This window comes from Oncorhynchus kisutch, linkage group LG24 (genome assembly GCF_002021735.2).
Source record: "Oncorhynchus kisutch isolate 150728-3 linkage group LG24, Okis_V2, whole genome shotgun sequence".
Lineage (NCBI taxonomy): Eukaryota > Metazoa > Chordata > Actinopteri > Salmoniformes > Salmonidae > Oncorhynchus > Oncorhynchus kisutch.
The window spans coordinates 17397313-17421440 of record NC_034197.2 but is presented as its reverse complement, the minus strand read 5'-3'; the positions used below and the strand labels follow the sequence as shown (position 1 = coordinate 17421440).

The window sequence follows — 24128 nt, the reverse complement described above, 5'->3', positions numbered from 1 at the left end:
GAAATTTGTGGAGTGGTTGAAAAACGAGTTTTAATGACTCCAACCTAAGTGTATGTAAACTTCCGACTGTATTTTAAAACAGTTGTAATGACACTAGTCAAAATGGAATTGTCACCTGTTTGGTTGTGGTTGTCTCACCTAGCTATCTTAAGGTGAATGCACCAACTGTAAGTTGCTCTGGATAAGACCGTTTGCTAAATGACTAAAATGTTAATGTAAATGTTTGTCCTGACTATCCACGAGAATCCAAATAGGTCATATCAGGTTTGCAATGAATAACTTCAATCAGATCCCCTTTCACCTGTAGAGGGGGAAGGAAAGAACTAGTGGGGATGAACAACTCATGTCTTGTTGTAAATCAAAGGAGAAGATCCAGGCTTGCGCTCTCCAAATTCACTAAAGGAATGTGCTTTGTCTCAACAGACCTTTTTCCAGCTGAAACTCGAATACGTTGAAAAGCAAATACTGGAAAAATATTTCTAATGTAGAATGTGGGGAATGGTCAGAGGCGATCTATAGAACACTAATGTCATTTTGTTTGTTATTTTGTGATGTCATTAAAAATATTATAAAGGAAGTACTTTAACTTAGAAAGTATACCCACCCAAGTTACCCACTATGCTTTGTGCATGTAATAGGAAAAATGATGAAAGTGTTTGTTAAGAGAGGGAAGTGAATTGAAGAGCTATAAGAGATAATTGTTTTCCATAACTTTGTACTGTGAGTAGTCACCGCCCCGAAGTGAGGCCAGAGAGTGTGTCAGCCTACCCGAACTACTCAATTTGAGCAAAAGGTATAAATGATGGGTTAAGAACACATTAGACCAGAAAAAATGTGGAGCGCACAGCTGCACATTTAAAATGGTTTGAACTTTGAATCTCAACATGAGGTGGAGAAGATAAACTCCCCTGCCTGACAATCACTGGTACGGCTGATTAGCTGACCTAAGTAAAGCATCTTCGAAAGCGAATTTAAGTAGGACCATCCTGTTACTCTGCTCAAGCTAGCCTATCTTCAAAGAAGCATCTTCAAGAGGGAATGGAAGGAAAATCAACTCTGTAGTTCTGTTCAGCACTACATGACAAGTCACCGGATACGAAAAACTACAAAGAAAGACAACAGTAGAAGACAACAGTAGAAGACTTGTTCAAACCATTTCAGACAGAGCCTTACAAGAGTGCTGCAAAAGGGCCAACCCCCCTTTCCAAGGCTGTCCTGTTCACCGAGAGAACCCCGGCGGACCCAGGCATTTCACGTAAATACATTCATGATTTCTCACTCAAAGCGGGCGGCGGTTCGTGTGCAAAGTATATGGTTACTGTAGGTGAAAGTTGTTTCTGAACGTACCAATGTTAAGTGTCTCTGTGCCTCTCTCTCACCCTCTCCATCTCTTCTTTAACAAGCAGCCATGTTGTTATCATTCCGCTAGGGACCTGTTTTCAACGTATTAAGTCCCCAGTCAATAACCAGTGTTTATCCTGTGTTCCCATTTAATTAGCTAGTAAATAAATAATTAAACCAATTTGTGTAGTACTAAATCATAAGTAAGGCTCATGTTTTTGCAGATGCCAGGAGGTTACAACTGTTCAGAATGATGATATGATACGAGTTTATTATTAATAAGTTGACTGTTTATAGATGTGATAGGTAAAAACCTTTTAGGGTTTAATTCGGGAGATGGTAAATCTTTAAAGAACCGCTCTCGTGGTGTCCCAGATCCTAATGAGTTAATTGTTACATTATTCATTTAACTGGTTAACAATTAAACATAGTTCATTAATTAGATAAATAATAGTCTTCAGATTAATGTTAAAGTCAAGTCACGACATGTTAGATATAACGTCAAATTCTATGGCATAAATTTTGCTCGAAGTCTTACATTTTCATACATTTGTACAAAAAAGGTAGTCATGTCCTTTTTTCCATTTGTCGGGCCTCTGTCTCACCTTCTGCATGTCATGTTTGCACTTGTCTGTTTTCTCGTGGAGTTTCTTCTGCTGATCAGTTGTGACGGAGGCCTGTGTCTTCCCGTCTGCCTCTCGGGTGGCGGCCAGTTTCTCCTCCTTACACGCCATGTGGTACGTTTTCTTAGCAGTCTCCATCTGTGGAAGCACGTATACAATCTTAGTATCTCAATAGATACATTGTTAAATGCTAATAAATGTAAGCATGCAGGTGACTTAATTTAGTTATTGTTGAAAGGGCAATGTTATTCTCTGATGGTCAGCTTGGATGAGTGACTCAGCAAGACTCATTATACTACACAAAACAGAACTAACACATAAACACCTGTAGCTATAGTACCTAGCTATTTGGCAGAGCAGCTTGTGTGCTGACTCAGATGTAGCTCAAATGACAAATATTTTAAAGATGGCCTAAACGCTACTTAGGCTAGCACAGACTTGAATATGTTCCGGGATTCTTCCGATGACATTGAGGAGTACACCACATCAGTCACTGGCTTTATCAATAAGTGCGTTGAGGATGTCGTTCCCACAGTGACTGTACGTACATACCCCAACCAGAAGCCATGGATTACAGGCAACATTCACACTGAGCTAAAGGGTAAAGGAGCAGGAGGCTAACCCGGAAGCTTATAAGAAATCCCGCTTTGCCCTCCAACGAACCATCAAACAGGCAAAGCATCAATACAGGACTAAAATCGAATCGTACTACACCGGCTCCGACAATCGTCGGATGTGGCAGGGCTTGCAAACTATAACAGTCCACAAAGGGAAGCACAGCCGAGAGCTGCCCAGTGACATGAGCTTACCAGACGAGCTAAATAACTTCTATGTTCACTTCAAGGCAAGTAACACTGAAACATGCATGAGAGCATCAGCTGTTCCGGACGACTGTGTGATCACGCTCTCCGTAGCCGATGTGAGTAAGAGCTTTAAACAGGTCAACATTCACAAGGCCGCAGGGCCAGACGGATTACCAGGACGTGTACTCCGAGCATGCGCAGACCAACTGTACATTTTCAACCTCTCCCTGTCTAAGTCTGTAATACCAACATGTCTCAAGCAGACCACCATAGTTCCTGTGCCCAATAACACTTGGGTACAGGGAGGAGGTGAGGGCACTCGGAGTGTGGTGTCAGGAAAACAACCTCTCACTCAACGTCAACAAAATAAGATGATGATCGTGGACTTCAGGAAACAGCAGAGGGAGCATCTCCCTATCCACATCGAAGGGACAGCAGTGGTGAAGGTGGAAAGTTTTACGTTCCTCGGCGTACACATCACAGACAAACTGAAATGGTCCACCCACACAGACAGTTTGGTGAAGAAGGCGCAACAGGAGGCTGAAGAAATTTGCCTCTTCACCCAAAACCTTGATAAACTTTTACAGATGCACAATCGAGAGCATCGTGTCGGAAGAGTACGGAAACTGCACCCCCCTCAACTGCAAGGCTCTCCAGAGGGTGGTGCGGTCTGCACAATGCATCACTGGGGACAATCTACCTGCCCTCCATGACACCTACAGCACTTGATGTCACAGGAAGTCCAAAAAGATCATCATGGACAACAACCACCCAAGCCACTGCCTGTTCACACCGCTACCATCCAGAAGGCGAGGTCAGTACAGGTGCATCAAAGCTGGGACCGAGAGACTGAAAAACAGCTTCTATCTCAAGGCCATCAGACTGCTAAACAGCAATCACTAACTCAGATCCATAATAAATGGATCACTAGTCACTTTAAACAATGCAACTTTAAATAAAGGCACTTTAATAATGTTTACATATCTTACATTACTCATATCATATGTATGTATATACGTATTTTGTTGCACCTTGCCTATGCCACTCGGCCATCGCTCATCCATATATTTATATGTACATATCTCATTCACCCCTTTAGATTTGTGTATATTAGGTAGTTGTTGGGAAATTGTTTGATTACTTGTTAGATATTACTGCACTGTCGGAACTAGAAGCACAAGTATTTCGCTACACTCGCATTAACATCTGCTAACCATGTGTATGTGACCAATAAAATTTGATTGGATTTGGATTTGGTTACCTTCCTAAATGACTACCGACCCATAGCACTCACGTCTGGAGCCATGAAATGCTTAGAAAGGCTGGTAATGGCTCACATCAACACCATTATCCCAGAAACCCTAGACCCACTCCAATTTGCATACAGCTCAAACAGATCCAAAGATGATGCAATCTCTATTGCACTCCACCCCTCCCTTTCACACCTGGACAAAACGAACACCTATGTGAGAATGCTATTCATTGACTACAGTTCAGCGTTCAACACCATAGTGCCCTCAAAGCTCATCACTAAGCTAAGGACCGGGACTAAACACCTCCCTCTCAAACTGGATCCTGGACTTCCTGACTGGCCGCCCCCAGGTGGTAAGGGTAGGTAACAATACATCCGCCACGCTGATCCTCAACACAGGGCCCCTCAGTAGTCCGTGCTCAGTCCCCTACTGTACTCCCTGTTCACTCATGACTGCACGGCCAGGCACGACTCCAACACCTTCATTAAGTTTGCTGATTTTTATTTATTTATTTATTTTACCTTTATTTAACCAGGCAAGTCAGTTAAGAACACATTCTTATTTTCAATGATGGCCTAGGAACAGTGGGTTAACTGCCTGTTCAGGGGCAGAACGACAGATTTGTACCTTGTCAGCTCGGGGGTTTGAACTTGCAACCTTCCAGTTACTAGTCCAACGCTCTAACCATTAGGCTACCCTGCCGCAACAGTGGTAGGCCTGATCACTGACAACGATGAGACAGCCTATAGGGAGGAGGTCAGAGACCTGGCCATGTGGTGCAAGGACAACAACCACTCCCTCAATGTGATCAAGTCAAAGGAGATGATTGTGGACTACAGGAAAAGGAGGACCGAGCACACCCCCATTCTCATTGACGGGGCTGTAGTGGAGCAGGTTGAAAGCTTCAAGTTCCTTGGCGTCCACATCACCAACAAACTAACATGGTCCAAGCACACCAAGACAGTCGTGAAGAGGGCACGACAAAACCTATTCAGGAGACTGAAAAGATTTGGCATGGGTCCTCAGATCCTCAAAAGGTTTTACAGCTGCACCATCGAGAGCATCCTGCACCATCGAGAGCATGACTGGTCGCATCACCGCCTGGTATGGCAATACCAGGCAACTGCTCGGCCTCCGACCGCAAGGCACTACAGAGGGTAGTGCGTACGGCCCAGTACATCACCGGGGCCAAGCTCCCAGCCATCCAGGACCTCTATACCAGGCGGTGTCAGAGGAAGGCCCTACAAATTGTCAAAGACTCTAGCCACCCTAGTCATAGACTGTTCTCTCTGCTACCGTACGGCAAGCGGTACCAGAGTGCCAAGTCTAGGTCGAAGAGGCTTCTAAACAGCTTCTACCCCCAAACCATAAGACTCCTGAACAGCTAAACAAATGGCTATCCAGACTATTTGCATTACCCCCCCAAACCCCTTTTACGCTGCTGCTACTCTCTGTTATTAGCTATGCATAGTCACTTTAATAACTCTACCTAAATGTACATATTACCTCAATTACCTCGACACAGGTGCCCCCGCACATTGACTCTGGACCAGTACCCCTTGTATATAGCCCCGCTATTGTTATTTACTGCTGCTCTTTAATTATATGTTATTCTTATCTCTTACTTATTTTTTGGGTATTTTCTGAAAACTGCCTTGTTGGTTAAGGGCTTGTAAGTATGCATTTCACTGTTGTATTTGACGCATGTGACAAATAAAATTTGATTTGATTTGATTTGACTCCAGCGAGTCCCAGTCCAATGACAGCTGTGTAATGTGTGCGTCACCCATCCTACTCCCATGCAGTACCTTTGCAGCCAGACAGACTGATGCACAACCAAATAGACGAATCAACCAGTTGTAGTCAGAGGTCAGTCATGAAGACAGCCAAGCGCGTCAAATAGCTACCCACATTCATACATTCACTGTATTGTACACTTTGTATTTAATAATAAATTGGTTTTCCAAATCACTCTAAAAGTAACTGATATTCATGTTAGCCATGTAAGTACACATGATGTTGCAATAAGGAGGATACAACAGATCCCCTTCCCTAAAACTTTCTGTCCACTTACCTCTTTGAGCTTCTTGGCCCATGGTTTCTGGGCCTTCTTGAAGCCCTCGTCGGCCTCTTTGGCCTCCTTGAAGCCTCCGATCATCTGCTTGTGGTAGGCCTCCTTCTGCCAGTTCTTGACCTTCTCCAGGTCTTCGTTGAGCAGGCCGTTCTTCACCTCCTGGTGCAGCTCACTCACCTTCTCAGCCTCGGTCATCACACCCAGCCACGCCCTCTCCACGGTGCCATACTGGGGTCCTGGGGTTAGAGAATACAGGGGGACATTCAATCAAAACATATAGGTGGCAGAAAAAATTATTGAAAATGTGAACGTGACCATCTCAGTGGCCTTGTGGTCAGAGTGTCCGCCCTGAGGTTGAAAGATTGGAAGTTTGATCCCCAACCGAGTCATACCAAAGACTGAAGAAATGGGATCCAATAAATCTCTGTTTGGCCTTTAGTATTAAGGAGATAATTGGGGGTAAGACCCTGCGATAGACTAGCGTCCTTTCCAGGGGGTGTACTTGTACATCAAGCCGTCTCACGCTACTTGTACATCAAGCTGTCTCACGCTCCTGCTCTTATGAGCCATTCCAGTTTGAACAAGTTAAGCCTCCTCATCTTACAGAAAACACTCACAATACAAATCGGGACAGGTGGAACTGAGCAGTGAGTTAAATCAAAGGAATTTAACATGGGATGAAGACCTCAAAACAGATGCCAAACAGACAATCCCAATACTGGCCTTTCTCGATCAGCTGTCTCCATCTCTTGGACCAGGCGGTCAGCTGGTCACCATAGGCCTTCTCAATCTTGGCACGTTCCTGAAGGCAGCCCATGAGGTCATTGCAGAGCCGGTGGCCGTCGTCAATCCGCTTAACGGCGCGCTTGTAGTTTCCCACCTGAGAATGGTCAGAGGAGGGTAGACATATGAGGTACAAGAGCAAAACACAAGGCTTCCCTACATATCAATGATTGAAGATGAGGATGCAGTCAAGTGCAATACTCAATATGCCAAATCTCTAAGAGCACTAAGATATCTTTAGGTGGAAATAACTAATCTGACGGGCCAACATAAACTGTAAAATAAGAGAGAGAGAGAGAGAGAGAGAGAGAGAGAGAGAGAGAGAGAGAGTCAAATAAGAAATGGAGATAAAATAGATCAAATAAATTGTTTAACTGTGGTGTAGTGATGGAAATGATAAATTATCTACTAATACCCTGGAGTAACAATAAAGAATCACCTGTACTCACTTTCATCATTCTCATACCACCTTAAGAGATGCCACCTTAACACAGGCATTGCAGTGCCTGCAGGATGCATAAGCTCCTGGTGCATGACATAGGGAGGTGGGGGGGCGGCTCATGCCTGTGCATGTGTAGTTATGCAATGGCAGCGGCTTTGTGTGTGTGGCCATCGCTGTGACTTTTTCCACATTTTGTTAAGTTTCTCTAAAATGAATCAAATATAATACAGTACCTTGCAAAAGTATTCAGCCCCCTTGGGTTTTTCCTATTTTGTTGCATTACAACCTGTAATTTAAATGGATTTTTATTTGGATTTCAAGTAATGGACATACACAAAATAGTCCAAATCGGTGAAGTGAAATTAAAAAAATAACTTGTTAATTTTTTTTATTTTTTAAAGTAAAAATGGAAAAGTGGTGCATGCATATGTATTCACCCCCTTTGCTATGAAACCCCTAAACAAGATCTGGTGCAACCAATTACCTTCAGAAGTCACATAATTAGTTAAATAAAGTCCACCTGTGAGATTGGAGTATCTGTCCATTGGAACACTTTAAGCCGTACACTCCACAGAGCTGGGCTTTACAGAAGAGTGGCCAGAAAAAGCCATTGCTTAAAGAAAGAAATAAGCAAACACGTTTGGTGTTCGCCAAAAGGCATGTGGGAGACTCCCCAAACATATGGAAGATTTAGCTTTTTGGCCATCAAGGAAAACACTTTCTGCCGCAAACCCAACACCTCTCATCACCCCGAGAACACCATCCCCACAATGAAGCATGGTGGTGGCAGCATCATGCGGTGGGGATGTTTTTCCATCGGCAGGGACAGAGAAACTGGTACAGGGAAATTCTTGAGGAAAACCTGTTTCAGATTTCCAGAGATTTGAGACTGGGACGGAGGTTCACCTTCCAGCAAGACAATGACCCTAAGCATACTGCTAAAGCAACACTCGATGGGGAAACATTTAAATGTCTTGGAATGGCCAGGTCAAAGCCCAGACCTCAATCCAATTGAGAATCTGTGGTATGATGTAAAGATTTCTGTACACCAGTGGAACCCATCCAACTTGAAGGAGCTGGAGCAGTTTTGCCTTGAATAATGGGCAAAAACCCAGTGGCTAGATGTGCCAAGCTTATAGAGACATGCCCAAGAGAATTGCAGCTGTAATTGCTGCAAAAAGGTGTCTCTACAAAGTATTGACTTTGGGGGGGTTATGCACGCTCAAGTTTTCTGTTTTTCTGTCTTATTTCTTGTTTATTTCACCCCAAAAAATATTTTGCATCTACAAAGTGGCAGGCATGTTGTGTAAATCAAATGATACAAACCCCCCTAAAAATCTATTTTAATTCCAGGTTGTAAGGCAACAAAATAGGAAAAATGCCAAGGGGGTGAATACTTTCGCAAGCCACTGTAAACGTCCTCAATACACACAATACCCCATAATGACAAAGCAAAAACAGGTTTTTAGAAATGTTTGCAAATTGATTAAAAATAAAAAAACAGAAGTACCTTATTTACATAAGTATTCAGACCCTTTGCTATGAGACTCAATATTTAGCTCAGGTGCATCCTGTTTCCATTGATCATCCTTGAGATGTTTCTACAAATTGGAGTCCACCTGTGGTAAATTCAATTGATTGGACGTGATTAAGGAAAAGCACACACCTGTCTTTATAAAGGTCCTACAGTTGACAGTGCATGTCAGAGCAAAATCCAAGCCATTATGTCAAAGGTATTGTCCGTAGTGCTCCAAGACAGGATTGTGTCGAGGCACAGATCTGGGGAAGTGTACCAAAACATTTCTGCAGGATTGAAGGTCCCCAAGAACACAGTGGCCTCCATCATTCTTAAATGGAAGAAGTTTGGAACCACCAAGAATCTTCCTAGAGCTGGCTGCCTGGCCAAACTGAGCAATCAGGGGAGAAGGGCCTTGGTCAGGGAGATGACCAAGAACCCAATGGTCACTTTGACATAGCTCTAGAGTTCCTCTGTGGAGATGGGAGAACCTTCCAGAAGGACAACCATCTCTGCAGCACTCCACCAATCAGGCCTTTATGGTAGAATGGCCAGACGGAAGACACTCCTCAGTAAAATGCACATGACAGCCTGCTTGGAATTTGCCAAAAGTCACCTAAAGGACTCTCAGTCCATGAGAAACAAGATTCTCTGGTCTGATGAAACCAAGAATGAACTCTTTGTGCCTGAATGCCAAGTGTCACATCTGGAGGAAACCTGGCACCATCCCTACATTGAAGCATGGTGGTGGCAGCATCATGCTGTGGGGGTGTTACTCAGCGGCAGGGACTGGGAGACTAGTCAGGATCGAGGCAAAGATGAACTGAGCAAAGTACAGAGAGATCCTTGAAAAACCTGCTACAGAGCACTCAGGATCTCAGACTGGGGCAAAGGTTCACTTTTCAACAGGACAACGACCCTAAGCACACAGCCAAGACCATGCAGGAGTGGCTTCGGGATAAGACTCTGAATGTCCTTGTGTGATCTGCAGAGAAGAATGGAAGAAACTCCCCGAATACAGGTGTCCTAAGCTTGTACCATCATACCCAAGAAGACTTGAGGCTGTAATTGCTGCCAAAGGTGCTTCAACAAAGTACTGAGTAAACGGTCTGAATACTTATGTAAATGTGATATTTCATTGAATTCTTTTTGCAAAAATGTATAAAAACAGTTTTTGCTTTGTCATTATTGTAGCTATTAATACAGTTTATAAAAAACAATTCAATAAATTTTAGAATAAGGCTGGAACCTAACAAAATGTGGAAAAAGTCAAGTCTTTCCCGAAGGCACTGTAATGACATGCGCATCTATGTGTATGTGCCCCTCTGTGTGCGCGCACACATCTGCGTGTGTGTGTGTGCTCGTGTACTGACTGCTATAATCCTTTACTGTGCTCTAATGCAGGCAGACAGATTATCAGGGATAGGACACTGACAGGACGAGGCAGAGACAGGAATGCAGCCCACAGACAAAGACCACTCAGTCCACTCAGCGAGGAAGGGCCCTAGGCTGGGTAGGACTGGTGTGGGGTACAGTGTCTGTGTCAAAAACAAAGTCCCTTTAAGAAGAGTTTACAGTATATTGATAATATACATTTTTGTATTTTTGCTGTTTTCTGTCAGACGTGTTTTTCATTTTGAACCAAACATCTAGCCCTACAAGAGTCCTTATGCTATTCAGTATGCTGTGGCCAGAGCTTTCTTGGCTGTATATAGATTTTAGGGCAGGTGGATGTGGGCTGAATGGCTGCCTCAGTGCTGCTTCTAACTGAGAGGCTCTGTCGGTCGGTCTCTGTGACCCTCCTCCTACGATGACACAAAAGGGACTCTATAGTGCTCTATAGTGAATTCCGTAGCACTAATTTGATATTTTCTGTGCAACAACATCAACGTATTGGATTAACCAACCATATTTCTATTGATCCTCATAGAAATGAAATTACGTGACCTATAGTATCATGTTGTCAATAACTTTTTCACCAGAGAGGATGATGGTGGCCAGTGATCCTATGACTCATGTCTCCTAAAGAGGGATCGTTGTGTGTGACATGGCTGATAAAGGTCTATAGGTTTCCCTTCATAGCCCAGATGACCTGTATGGATGGTGTTTCTGAAGTACCTCCCAAAAGCTGTCCATAGCGTCGTCAGCAGTAGCAGCAGATTCATCGTAGGACCCCGACATTTTCCTGGTTGTGGTAAAGCAGGCTAAACTCTAAATGTGTCAGCAGCAGAGCTGGGTCCCTCACACACTGGAAGAGAAAGAGAGAGAGAGAGAGAGAGAGAGAGAGAGAGAGAGAGAGAGAGAGAGAGAGAGAGAGAGAGAGAGAGAGAGAGAGAGAGAGAGAGGAGAGAGTGAGATTGCAATACATATACATGTAGAAAATACAATACAGTAGAACATCCTGCAACATTCATTATTTATTATATGCTATGAAATATGATACTTGGGCTTTCAGAAACCATATGTTTTCCATAGCCAATCAGTGAGCAGCACTGATGAAAGGCTTCCTTTGGAGGCTCTGAGACCGTTCTAATAATGAAGTTAAAATAGGTCTTCTATCCCCATGCACACTGCTCTGTGGCCCCAAGGAACAGAAAGGTCCATCTTCCTCACGCATGTCCCAGAAACCACAGGATCACTGTAATCATGGAGTTCTGACCCTGTATCGTACTGTACAGTAGCTCAGCATAAACTGTCCCTGTCCCATGGCATGTTCCTTCTGGAAGAGTGCTACATTACACACATACTCACTGCACACAGACACACATGCATACTGTACTAACACACATGGACACACACATAGACCCAACACAGACAGACTGGCAGGAACGCACACCACTCACACACACTCACTATATCTTCCTCTGAAACGTCTACATGAAGTTACACAACCCAGAGATCAGAAAAGAGACCAAAATAAACAAATTGCAGTCCTGTTTTAATTGATTTCACATAAACATCTAAGGTTATATAACTGTAGGTGCCTTCTAACAATGTGATTAAACTGCCAATTCATTTGTAAACCCTTCCTCCCTCTAAAACATATAGTGCTTCCTGGCTTTCCTCCAAGATTTGAGACGATTTGTATCTATTCCTTTGACGGCTGGTCGATTCTTCCCCACAAAGAATAAAATAGCACAGACTGGTTAGCGTTTATTCTTGTATTGAGCTCTAATTGAAACTTAATTCAGTTTGCTCTCCTTTACTGTCTCAATGTACTGTTCTTTAGTGGCATCTCCTTCAGGCCTGGAAGTCTCCACAACAACTAACTAGCGCAAAACAGCAAGCACATGGAGGGATACACTACATTAAATAATGTTAAATGGTTCCCAAACAAGGTAGGAAACTAATTAAAGCCAGAATCGGGAGAATGTGTACCAGCCCAACAACAGCCCCTACACACTATGGTATGTTTCCTCAAACATTAAAAAAATTGAGCAAAAACCTCAGGTTTGAAGTTATCATAGAGTAAGACACTTACTAGGTCATTCCACAAATGTGTCCCTTTTGGGTAGTGTAACTTGGTTGATTTTTAAAATGTATTAAACCTAGTTTTAACATTCTGTTATGACGAGCACATGTTCAACTTAATAAAAAACATGTTTTTCCATTCTGACTGTTAAATAAAAAAATGTCTATAGTAAGTGCCTATTTAGTGCCGAACAGGGTTGACCACAACAGGGTTGGTGATTTAATCTTAAATCATCCATAATCATCCATAAATCCCCTTGTGACAGGGGGAATGGAATCTTGTTGTGTTCAAAAGTGAGGGGCAATTGAATGCAAGCTTCACAAAAAACTGTTATTTTTAAAACATTTCTCGCCTGTCTATCCGTGGAGAACAGGGTTGACGTGATATGCTCGACACACTTCAGTTTTCCACCACAAAACACCAGACAATGGCTGAAAAGACCAGCTCACCTGATTTTACACTATGATTGAACTATTAGATATTTACAAAGCAATAGTTTCACCATATTAAAATGAGAGTTCACGTAACAGGGTTGACCTTAAAATGATGGACAGGTGTTTTTCTTTTCTTAAAATGAATCGCCAATCACATTAACTAAACACAAAACTAGGGCTTTACAATGATGGTGGAAATGTGGATAGAGTGCACAGAGGGACATGTCAATATGCTGGATTTGGGCACTTTATTGAATTGTGTCTGTGGTCTATATTAAATGGCACTTCAATCAATATAACATGCTTTTAAAGACCAATATTGGTGCCACATCTCTACTTAAAATATCAAAGGGACGCAAAAGTGACTCATTTAAAGGAATTTTTAGGAGTAAAGGTGATAACCTATGTCTGTTTGGCCTTATGCTGACTTCTCCATCTAGCATAGAGTACCAGTCAAAAGTTTGGACACACTTACTCATTCAAGAATTTTTCTTTATTTGTACTACTTTCTACATTGTAGAATAACAGCGAAGACATCAGAACTATGAAATAACACATATGGAATCATGTAGTAACCCAAAAAAAGTGTTAAATAAAATTCACATTTAAAATAAAATAGAAATGAGGTAGTCACCTGGAATGCATTTCAATTAACAGGTGTGCCTTGTTAAATGTTCATTTGTAGAATTTCTTTCCTTCTTAATGTGTTTGAGCCAATCAGTTGTGTTGTGACAAGGTAGGGTTGGTATACAGAAGATAGACATATTTAGTAAAATACCAAGTCCATATTATGACAAGAATAGCTCAAATAAGCAAAGAGAAACGACAGTCAATCATTACTTTAAGACATGAAGGTCAGTCAATACAGAACATTTCAAGAAAGTTTCTTCAAGTGCAGTTTCAAAAACCATCAAGCACAATGATGAAACTGGCTCTCATGAGGACAGCCACAGGAAAAGAAGACCCAGAGTTACCTCTGCTGCAGAGGATAAGTTCATTAGAGTTACCAGCCTCAGAAATTGCAGCCCAAATAAATGCTTCACAGAGTTCAAGGAACAGACACATCTCAACATCAACTGTTCAGAGGAGACTGTGTGAATCAGGCCTTCATGGTCAAATTGCTGCAAATAAGCACTACTAAAGGACACCAATAAGAAGAAAAGACTTGCTTGGGCAAAGAAAAACGAGCAAATCAAATCAAATTTATTTATATAGCCCTTCGTACATCAGCTGATATCTCAAAGTGCTGTACAGAAACCCAGCCTAAAACCCCAAACAGCAAGCAATGCAGGTGTAGAAGCACGGTGGCTAGGAAAAACTCCCTAGAAAGGCCAATACCTAGGAAGAAACCTAGAGAGGAACCAGGCTATGTGGGGTGGCCAGTCCTCTTCTGGCTGTGCCGGGTGGAGATTATAACAGAACTGCTAACTCCTTCAAGACTGTTGGAAAAACATTCCAGGTGAAGCTGGTTGAGAGAATGCCAAGAGTGTGCAAAGTTGTCAAAGGCAATCATCTAGGCAAAGCGTGGCTACTTTGAAGAATCTAAAATGTAAAATATATTTAGATTTGTTTAACACTTTTTTGGTTACTACATGATTCCATATGTGTTATTTCATAGCTATTATGTATTCACTATTATTATTCGATGTAGAAAATAGTAAAAATAAAGAAAAACTCTTGAATGAGTAGGTGTGTCCAAACATTTGACTGGTACTGTAATGGAATCACCTGGTGAACTAAGTAACAGTCTGACCATTAGGGGTGCAAAGGGTCGGAAACTTTCCGGTAAATTTGCTTAAATTCATCAGAAAAGTTTGCTTATAAAAGTTTACCTTTTTTTCTGGGATACACATAAGGCAATTCTAGGTCTTGTGGCATATTTTGGTTAAACTATCCCAATTCAACGGAATTGCAACCCTTCGCATGCACAGTGCATTCTTCCATCACATGTGCAGTGCACTCTTCCATCACATGTACAGCTGATTCTCAAGATCTTGCACACTAAGGAGAGGCTATTGAGCCCACACGACTACAATGTCTGAGCCAAGGACTACATGCTTTCTGGTAACTTTTGATTACAACACTGGGTGGGGTGAATATATTTTATACGACATACATGATTTTTTGTTAACAAGTAAATAGTAGCCTACAGCAAAGTGTGTTTAAATCATTTCTAACTTGTTAACAATTTCTGCTAGTTAGTTTTTGCTACCGTGTGGGTTTTAGCTTGCTTGAGCCTGCTAACTGAGGAGTGTTAATTCACCTGTTTCCATACATGTTTCATTTTAAAACATGTATCTTACAAAGGAGTTGTTTAATCTAACTGCTTAACTATTTATCTGTACATGGCATTGTATTTGTAGTTTTTTTCCTCATCTTTACAGGAAAATGCCACGGGCACAATCTGATGTGTGGAAACATTTCACTGCAGCTAATGTAGAAGGAAAAGCTGTGTACATTTGCAAATACTGTGCCAAATCATATTGTGAAGAATGTAACAAAAATGCGGAATCATCTGGACAAGTGCATAAAGTTCCCTCAGCTCTCACAACAAACAAAAGTCCCTCTACTTCTATTCGAGGTGAAAATGATGAATCAGACACCTTATCGATAGCAACAGCTCATGGTCCTCCTGGAATCAGACGTTTTTTTGACTCAATGGAGGAACGTAGTCAGAGAAATGCTGATGAATGTCTTGCTCGAGCTGTGTATGCAACTGGTTCACCTCTGATGCTCACAAGCAATGTGTATTGGAAGAGATTTCTGAAATGTTCTTCGTCCAGCATACAACACCCCCAACCAGACATGCTTCATCTAGTAATTTGCTGGATGCAGAGTTCAACAGAGTTCAGGTGAAGATCAAGCAAATCATAGAGAAAGCAGACTGTATTGCAATCATCTCTGGTGGGTGGTTGAATGTTCGTGGGCAAGGAATAATTAACTACATCATCTCCACCCCTCAACCACTATTCTACAAGAGCACAGAGACAAGGGACAACAGACACACCGGTCTCTACATTGCAGATTAACTGAAGGCAGTCATCAATGGCCTTGGACCACAGAAGGTATTTGCACTGGTTACAGACAATGCTGCGAACATGAAGGCTGCTTGGTCTAAAGTGAATGAGTCCTACTCTCACATCACACCCATTGGCTGTGCTGCTCATGCATTGAATCTGTTCCTTATGGACATCATGGCACTGAAAACAATGGATACAAGAGAGCCAAGGAAATGGTTAGGTATTTGAAGGGTCATCAAGTTATAGCAGCAATCTACCTCACCAAGCAAAGTGAGAAGAATAAGAGCACCACATTGAAGCTGCCCAGCAACACCTGTTGGGGTGGTGTTGTCATCATGTTTGACAGTCTCCTGGAAGGGAAGGAGTCTCTCCAAGAAATGGCCATATCACAGTCTGCTGATATGGACAGCCCCATTAAGAGGATCCTCCTGGATAATGTAGTTTGTGAGAGAGTGGTAAGCAGCCTGAAACTCCTGAAACCTATAGCAGTAGCCACTGCACGGATTGAGGGAGACAATGCCATCCTGTCTGATGTTCAGACTCTGCTTACAGATGTAAGAGAAGAAATCCGTACTGCCCTGCCCACTTCACTGTTGCTCCAATCAGAGGAAACTGCAGTTCTGAAATACATAAAAAAGCGTGAAGACTTCTGCCTGAAGCCCATACACGCCGCAGCGTACATTTTGGACCCCAAGTATGCTGGCAAGAGCATCCTGTCTGGTGCAGAGATCAACCAGGCCTATGGTGTCATCACTAACGTGTCTTGCTACCTTGGCCTGGATGAGGGCAAGGTTCTTGGCAGTCTGGCGATGTACACTTCCAAGCAAGGGCTTTGGGATGGAGATGCAATATGGCAGTCGTGCCAAAATATCTCATCATCCACCTGGTGGAAGGGCCTTTGTGGATCTGAGGCTCTTTCCCCTGTTGCCTCCATCATCCTCCAAATCCCACCAACATCAGCCGCCTCAGAGCGCAACTGGTCCTTGTTTGGGAACCCACACACCAAAGCACGCAACAGGCTGACCCAATACAAGGGTTGTAAAATTGGTGGCCATCCGGGCATATTTGAGGCTTTTTGAACCTGACAACGAGCCATCCTCAACAAGGTTGGAAGGTGACAGTGAAGATGAGGCCTCAGAGTCTGATATTCAAGAGGTGGACATTGAGGAGGTCCAGGGAGAAGACATGGAAGTCTGAGAGGAAGACAACCAAAGCTTTAGTTTCTAGACTATCATTTTACAGATGTATGTTGAAAACGTTTTTGGGAGATGCAATGTGGATCATTCAATATTCACTTTTGTTGTTCAGTGAAATCATCCCATGTGAAGAGTCAACTCAATGAATTTAAGTTCAATTCGTAACTAAATTGTTTTAAAAATTTCTATTGGAAGGATTTAATCATTTGCAATTATGTCTACTTATGATAAGATTAAAGGTTTATGTTTCTGTCTCCATATGAGATGGTAAATATATCCAATACAAAAAAACATGTACATATAAATGGTATTAATATTAATGTGCATATATTTCCATTAATCCCCACCTCTGAATATTCCCCCTTCTGACCACGTTGAGTAAATCTTCAGAGGGAGCAGCATCAGTTAAGAACAAATTCTTATTTTCAATGACAGCCTAGGAACAGTGGGTTAACTACCTTGTTCAGGGGCAGAACAACCGATTTCTTTTACCTTGTCAGCTTAGGGATTCGATCTTGCAACCTTTGGGTTACAAGACCAACGCTCTAACCACTAAGCTACCTGCTGCCCCTGCATAAGTTGAGTGCTGTGATCAGTTTGACTTTTACACATGAAAGATGGGACTGGTGGAACTCAGAGGCCAATTTATATGCACATGATAGATAACAGCTCAAACTTTTCAGTCTTAATCTGTCACAACGCCACAATAATCATGAGCAGTTGGCATTAAGACTGAATTTGTGTGGTTTGTGTGGCTGTGCCTGCTACTTGAAAAAGTATGCAATAGAGAGGTACAGTGTTTCAACAATGTGTTTACTTTGAACACATTTCTGCAGTATGTAACCTCAAAGCCTCGATGATGGGCTACTCATCTCAATCTGAACCAGGGAACATTTTGTACTGTGTGATGAATCGTGACACTAGCAGGAGCACCGAGGAGCACAGGCAGGGCAGCTATATTGCAGTTGCAGTACAGTAATGTCTGAATCAGCCGCACAGTAACGCAGTGCAGTTTGTCAAACACAATATTTACAGTCACTGCGGCTCACACTGACAGATTTACTATGAGAGAGACCTTTAAATACTGTTGTTCGACGATGAAATAATATTGCCAGTTCTTTTCATATTCTCTGTGAAAAGAGAACTCCTCATGCAGAAAGAACAAGGACACACGGTTTGCCCTCCGCCTCCAGAAATGACAATTTCCTTGCCAGAGTAAAGGTTACAGCTGTGCTGAAGAGCAGGTGTATACACAGAGACCCGTGGGTGAAGAAAGAGCTCAGGGTCTCTCTGTGTACTGTCAGAGTCATTGTCCTGTAATTCTTTTGGGCAATAAGATCTATATCAGGCATAATAATCAGATGTCATGACTCAGCAAAGGCATTAAATCTGTTTGATATGCTACAGACAATGCTTCAGCCAGCGGAGCCAAGACAACACGAGAGTGAGAATCTACTTCACTGTTTGTACTATAACACTCACAATACTTATTTTTCAATATGTCAATTGGCCGATGAGAAAGTAAGAGATGAAATTCCACACTTCAACCTGCTGGTCCAGTTCTCTAGATGACATCACTCACAAGCTATGACCCACCCATTATTATTGGTGTGATTCTCATTTCAGTGAGATCATAGGTCCGTCTACCTGTCTGTCAGTCTGGCCCTCCAATTAGCCTATGGATCCCTGGATCCTCCAGAGCCGGCTAAGGCCCCCTCTCCTTCTCCGTGGCTGACGTGAGTAAAACATTTAAACGTGTTAACCCTCACAAGGCTGCTGTCCCAGACGGCATCCCTAGCCACGTCCTCAGAGCATGCACAGACCAGCTGGCTAGTGTGTTTACAGACATTTTCAATCGCTCCCTATCCCAGTCTGCTGTCCCCACATGCTTCAAGATGGCTACCATTGTTCCTGTACCCAAGAAGGCAAAGATAACTGAACTAAATGACTGGCGCCCTGTAGCACTCACTTATGTCATCATGAAGTGCTTTGAGAGACTAGTCAAGGATCATATCACCTCCACCTTAACGGCCACCCTAGACCCACTTCAGTTTGCATACCGCCCCAACAGGTCCACATACTATGCAATCGCCATCACACTGCCTTATCCCATCTGGACAAGAAGAATACCTATGTAAGAATGCTGTTCATTGACTACAGCTCAGCATTCAACACCATAGTACCCTCCAAGCTCATCATCAAGCTGGAGGCCCTGGGTCTCAACCCCGCCCTGTGCAATTGGGTCCTGGACTTCCTGATGGGCCACCCACAGGTAGTGAAGGTAGGAAACATCACCTCCACTCCGCTGATCCTCAACACTTGGGCCCCACAAGGGTGCATGCTCAGCCCCCTCCTGTACTCCCTGTTCACCCACGACTGTGTGGCCATGCACGCCTCCAACTCAATCATCAAGTTTGCAGACGACACAACAGTAGTGGGCTTGATTACCAACAACGATGAGACAGCCTACAGGGAGGAGGTGAGGAAACTCGGGAGTGTGGTGTCAGGAAAGCAACCTCTCAGTCAACATCAACAAAACAAAGGAGATTCAGGAAACAGCAGAGGGAGCACCCCACTATCCACATCGAAGGGACAGCAGTGGAGAAGGTGGAAAGTTTTAAGTTCCTCGGCGTACACATCACAGACAAATTGAAATGGTCCATCCACACAGACATTGTGGTGAAGAAGGCGCAACAGGAGGCTGAACATCAGGAGGCTGAAGAAATTTGGCTTGTCACCCAAAAGCCTGACAAACTTTTACAGGTGCACAATCGAGAGCACCCTGTCGGGCTGTATCACAGCTTGGTACGGCAACTGCTCCGCCCACAACCGTAAGGTTCTCCAGAGGGTGGTGGGGTCTGCACAACGCATCACCGGGGGCAAACTACCTGCCCTCCATGACACCTACAGTAGCCAATGTAACATGAAGGCCAAAAAGATCATCAAGGACAACAACCACCTGAGCCACTGCCTGTTCACACCGCTACCATCCAGAAGGCGAGGTCAGTATAGGTGCATCAAAGCTGCCACCGAGGTAACTGAAAAACAGCTTCTATCTCAAGGCCATCAGACTGCTAAACAGCAATCACTAACTCAGAGAGGCTGCTGCCTACATTGAGACCCAATCACTGGCCACTTTAATAAATTGACCACTAGTCACTTTAAACAATGTCACTTTAAATAATGCCACTTTAAATAATGTTTACATATCTTACATTACTCATATCATATGTATATACACTGTATTTTATACCATCTATTGCATCTTGCCTATGCCGCTCGACCATCACTCCTTCATATAGTTATATGTACATATTCTCAATCATCCCCTTTAGATTTGTGTGTATTAGGTAGTTGTTGGGAAATTGTTAAGATTACTTGTTAGATATTACTGCACTGTCGGAACTAGAAGCACAAGCATTTCGCTACACTTGCATTAACATCTGCTAACCATGTGTATGTGACCAATAAAATGTGATTTGATTTGAAAAGCTGAGCTCATGAAGAAACCCATATGGCTCTACACTACACACCACTATAATATGGTTATTATACTATAGTGAATAAAGATAGATTTGAGCAATAAGGCCTGAGGAGGTGTGATATATGGCCAATATACCACGGCTAAGGGCTGTCCTTTTACGCACAACGCAACGCTTCAGCCCTTAGCCATGGTATGGTATATTGGCCATATATCACAAACACCCGAGGTGCCTTATTGCTATTATAAACTGGTCTTTAATGGAATAAAAGCAGTCAAAATAAATGTTTTGTACCCGTGGTCAGCCAAACAGCATTCAGGGCTCGAACCACACAGTTTCTAATATGTTTTAAACATTCATTCATTTGGGTGAATGTGAAATGTTGTGTAAAACATGCTCCATTTTACAGGCATCCATACAATAAATTATATTGGATAAACACAAACCACACCTAAACATACAGTTGAAGTCGGAAGTTTACATACACTTAGGTTGTAATCATTAAAACTTGTTTTTTAACCACTCCACATATTTCTTGTTAACAAACTATAGTTTTGGCAAGTCGGTTAGGACATCTACTTTGTGCATGACACAAGTAATTCTTCCAACAATTGTTTACAGACAGATTATTTCACTTATAATTCACTGTATCACAATTCCAGAGGGTCAGAAGTTTACATACACTAAGTTGACTGTGCCTTTAAACAGCTTGGAAAATTCCAGAAAATTATGTCATGGCTTTAGAAGCTTCTGATAGGCTAATTGACATAATTTGAGTCAATTAGAGGTGTACCTGTGGATGTATTTCAAGGCCTTGCCTTCAAACTCAGTGCCTCTTTGCTTGACATCATGGGAAAATCTAAATAAATCAGCCAAGACCTCAGAAAAAACATTGTAGACCACAAGTCTGGTTCAACCATGGGAGCCATTTCCAAACACCTGAAGGTACCATGTTCATCTGTACAAACAATAGTACACAAGTATAAACACCATGGGACCACGCAGCCGTCATACCACTCGGGAAGGAGACGCGTTCTGTCTCCTAGAGATGAGCGTACTTTGGTGAGAAAAGTGCAAATCAATCCCAGAACAACAGCAAAGAACCTTGTGAAGATGCTGGAGGAAACAGGTACAAAAGTATCTATATACCCACAGTAAAACGAGTACTATATCGACACAATCAGAAAGGCCGCTCAGCAAGGAAGAAGCCACTGCTCCAAAACCGCCATAAAAAAGGCAGACTATGGTTTGCAACTGCACATGGGGACAAAGATCGTACTTTTTGGAGAAATGTCCTCTGGTCTGATGAAACAAAAATAGAACTGTTTGGCCATAACAACTATCGTTATGTTTGGAGGAAAAAGGGGAGGCTTGCAAGCCGAATAACACCATCCCAACAGTGAAGCACGGGGTTGGCAGCATCATGTTGTGGGGGTGCTTTTCTGCAGGAGGGACTGGTGTACTTCACAAAATAGATGGCATGGTGAGGATGGAAATTCATGAGGATATATTGAAGCAACATCTCAAGACATCAGTTTTTTTGTCGCAAATGGGTCTTCCAAATGGACAATGACCCCAACCATACTTCCAGAATTGTGGCAAAATGGCTTAAGGACAACAAAGTCAAGGTTTTGGAGTGGCCATCACAAAGCCCTGACATCAATCCCATAGAAGATTTGTGGGCAGAACTGAAAAAGCTTGTGCGAGCAAGGAGGCCTACAAAGCGGACTCAGTTACACCAGCTCTGTCAGGCAAATTCACCCAATTTATTGTGGCAACTTGTGGAAGGCTACCCGAAAAGTTTGACCCAAGATAAACCATTTAAAGGTAATGCTACCAAATACTAATTGTATGTGAACTTCTGACCCACTAGGAATGTGATGACAGAAAAAGCTGAAATAAATCATTCTCTCTGCTATTATTCTGACATTTCACATTCTTAAAATAAAGTGGTGATCCTAACAGGGAATTTTTACTAGGATTAAATGTCAGGAATTGTGAAAAACTGAGTTTAAATGTATTTGGCTAATGTGTATGTAATCTTCCGACTTCAACTGTAACTGTATACTCTGAAAAAACTGTATAAAACCTTTTCTTTAGTGTCTAGTTTGTATCTTAGATTATCAACATTAAGATATACATGTACACACACTTGTGACATTGAAAAGCTAACTAAGTCACACCTAACCTTCAGCAGCATTACCATGAATGTGAAATAACAAGGGAAAAACAGACCTCATAACATTTCAAAATTCTCTTGTGAGAAAAGCTACATGAAAGGTCACAGTCTTTTTATGCATTGTAACCACTCAAACTATTATAGTGTCAAGGGTACATTGATAGATTGGGCACAATGTTTGTTGATACTAAGGGATAATGTGGACACAAAGGTCCTCAGGTTCAGATGGTCACTAGGCTACACTACAGAATGAAAATTATTATATATTATTTTTATTGAACCTTTATTTAACTATGCAAGTTAGTTAAGAACACATTCTTATTTACATTACCTCCTGCTCTGGTACTCAGGATTGTAGAGTGCCACAAAAAAAAGTAATCATCACATGAGGGGAAGTGTGAGGGGGGGGTCGGGAGACATGCTGCTTAGTTATTTGGGTCAATTCCGCCAGTAAGTTGCCTTCCTTCACAATGGATGGTGAGAAGGAGACAAGAAAAAGAGAGGAAGAGAGAATAATTGATTGTTTCATCAATTGATGTTCAGTATGACAGGTGTCATATCTAAACATGAAAGTATCTATATCAAGGCTTCAATATATTGCACATAGTGTTCGTGTTACGTGTGGCTTCAAGGTCGGCAATTGAGCCAATCCAAACAGATACCCATTCTACTTCTGTTTAAGAGCAAGACTCAGAAGGTTCTTTTCACTTATTGTACCTGAACTGATTCCGTAAGCTGATGTAAGTAATTTACCATCAGTATCTCAGAGAAACCCTCCCAAATCTTTCAAACCATAAGCCTATATCAAACCACGTCTACTATAAACTAGGTGTCCATATAAAAAAAACTACCAGAACACAGTCTCCCATACAGCCAAATGTTATATTCAAGTTTTGATCCAAGCCGTGGGCAATAAATGAATCAAAGACTTCTCTTGAAGACAAAGCTCGCAGGATATTGCACTGTACAATAAACATTCTGCCATCTGTCTAACAGTACAGCAACAAGGAAATAAACTACGGCAAAAGGCAAAGCCATTATGGCTCACAAATTGTTTTCGCTTACCCTAATTGCACCCATGAAAACAGATTGAAGGACCCTATCAAACAGAAAAGTATATCCACAAGCCCTTGTGGGAACCATGCATGGGGCTACTCCCTCTTCAACTATTATTCGAGTATTTTGTAGTCCAGATCTGGCTTCTGTTGATGCATACATCAACAGAGAGAACAGAGGCCTCTGTTGAATTTCTTTGTTTTGGGCCGTCTTAGCCAGACCCAGTGTGAACAAGCCAGTGTTTCTCAATGGTGGAAAGATAATCCTGCAACGTTCCAGCTGAATGGCTTAGAAGGGGAGGGAGGGTAAAGAAGAGGATAGGAGAAGATAGGAGGAGCAATAGAATATACATGCATTGCAAAGATAGAAAGAGAGAAGAAGTCTGAGATTACACTACCTAGCAGGGTGTGATTATGTATTGATAGACTAGCTAGATAAACGTGCCAGGCATCAT

General features: G+C 42.4%; 1 protein-coding gene across 6 annotated transcripts in view; it reads right to left on the bottom strand.

Moving 5' to 3' along the window:
- Positions 1-24128, bottom strand: part of LOC109869128 (protein kinase C and casein kinase substrate in neurons protein 1-like) — a 59989-nt gene that overhangs the window by 11182 nt on the left and 24679 nt on the right. For 4 of the 6 annotated variants that reach the window (XM_020459026.2, XM_020459023.2, XM_031804465.1 and 1 more), the window contains 4 exons: positions 10954-11083; positions 6818-6974; positions 6095-6330; positions 1947-2102 (listed from right to left, as the gene is read on the bottom strand). In XM_020459026.2, the coding sequence (XP_020314615.1) occupies positions 1947-2102; positions 6095-6330; positions 6818-6974; positions 10954-11016 (612 nt within the window). In that variant the 5' untranslated portion in view covers positions 11017-11083. Of the gene's footprint in view, positions 1-1946; positions 2103-6094; positions 6331-6817; positions 6975-10953; positions 11084-23683; positions 23960-24128 lie in introns of those variants that run through there. The other 2 variants (XM_031804466.1, XM_020459027.2) reach the window with 2 other exon arrangements.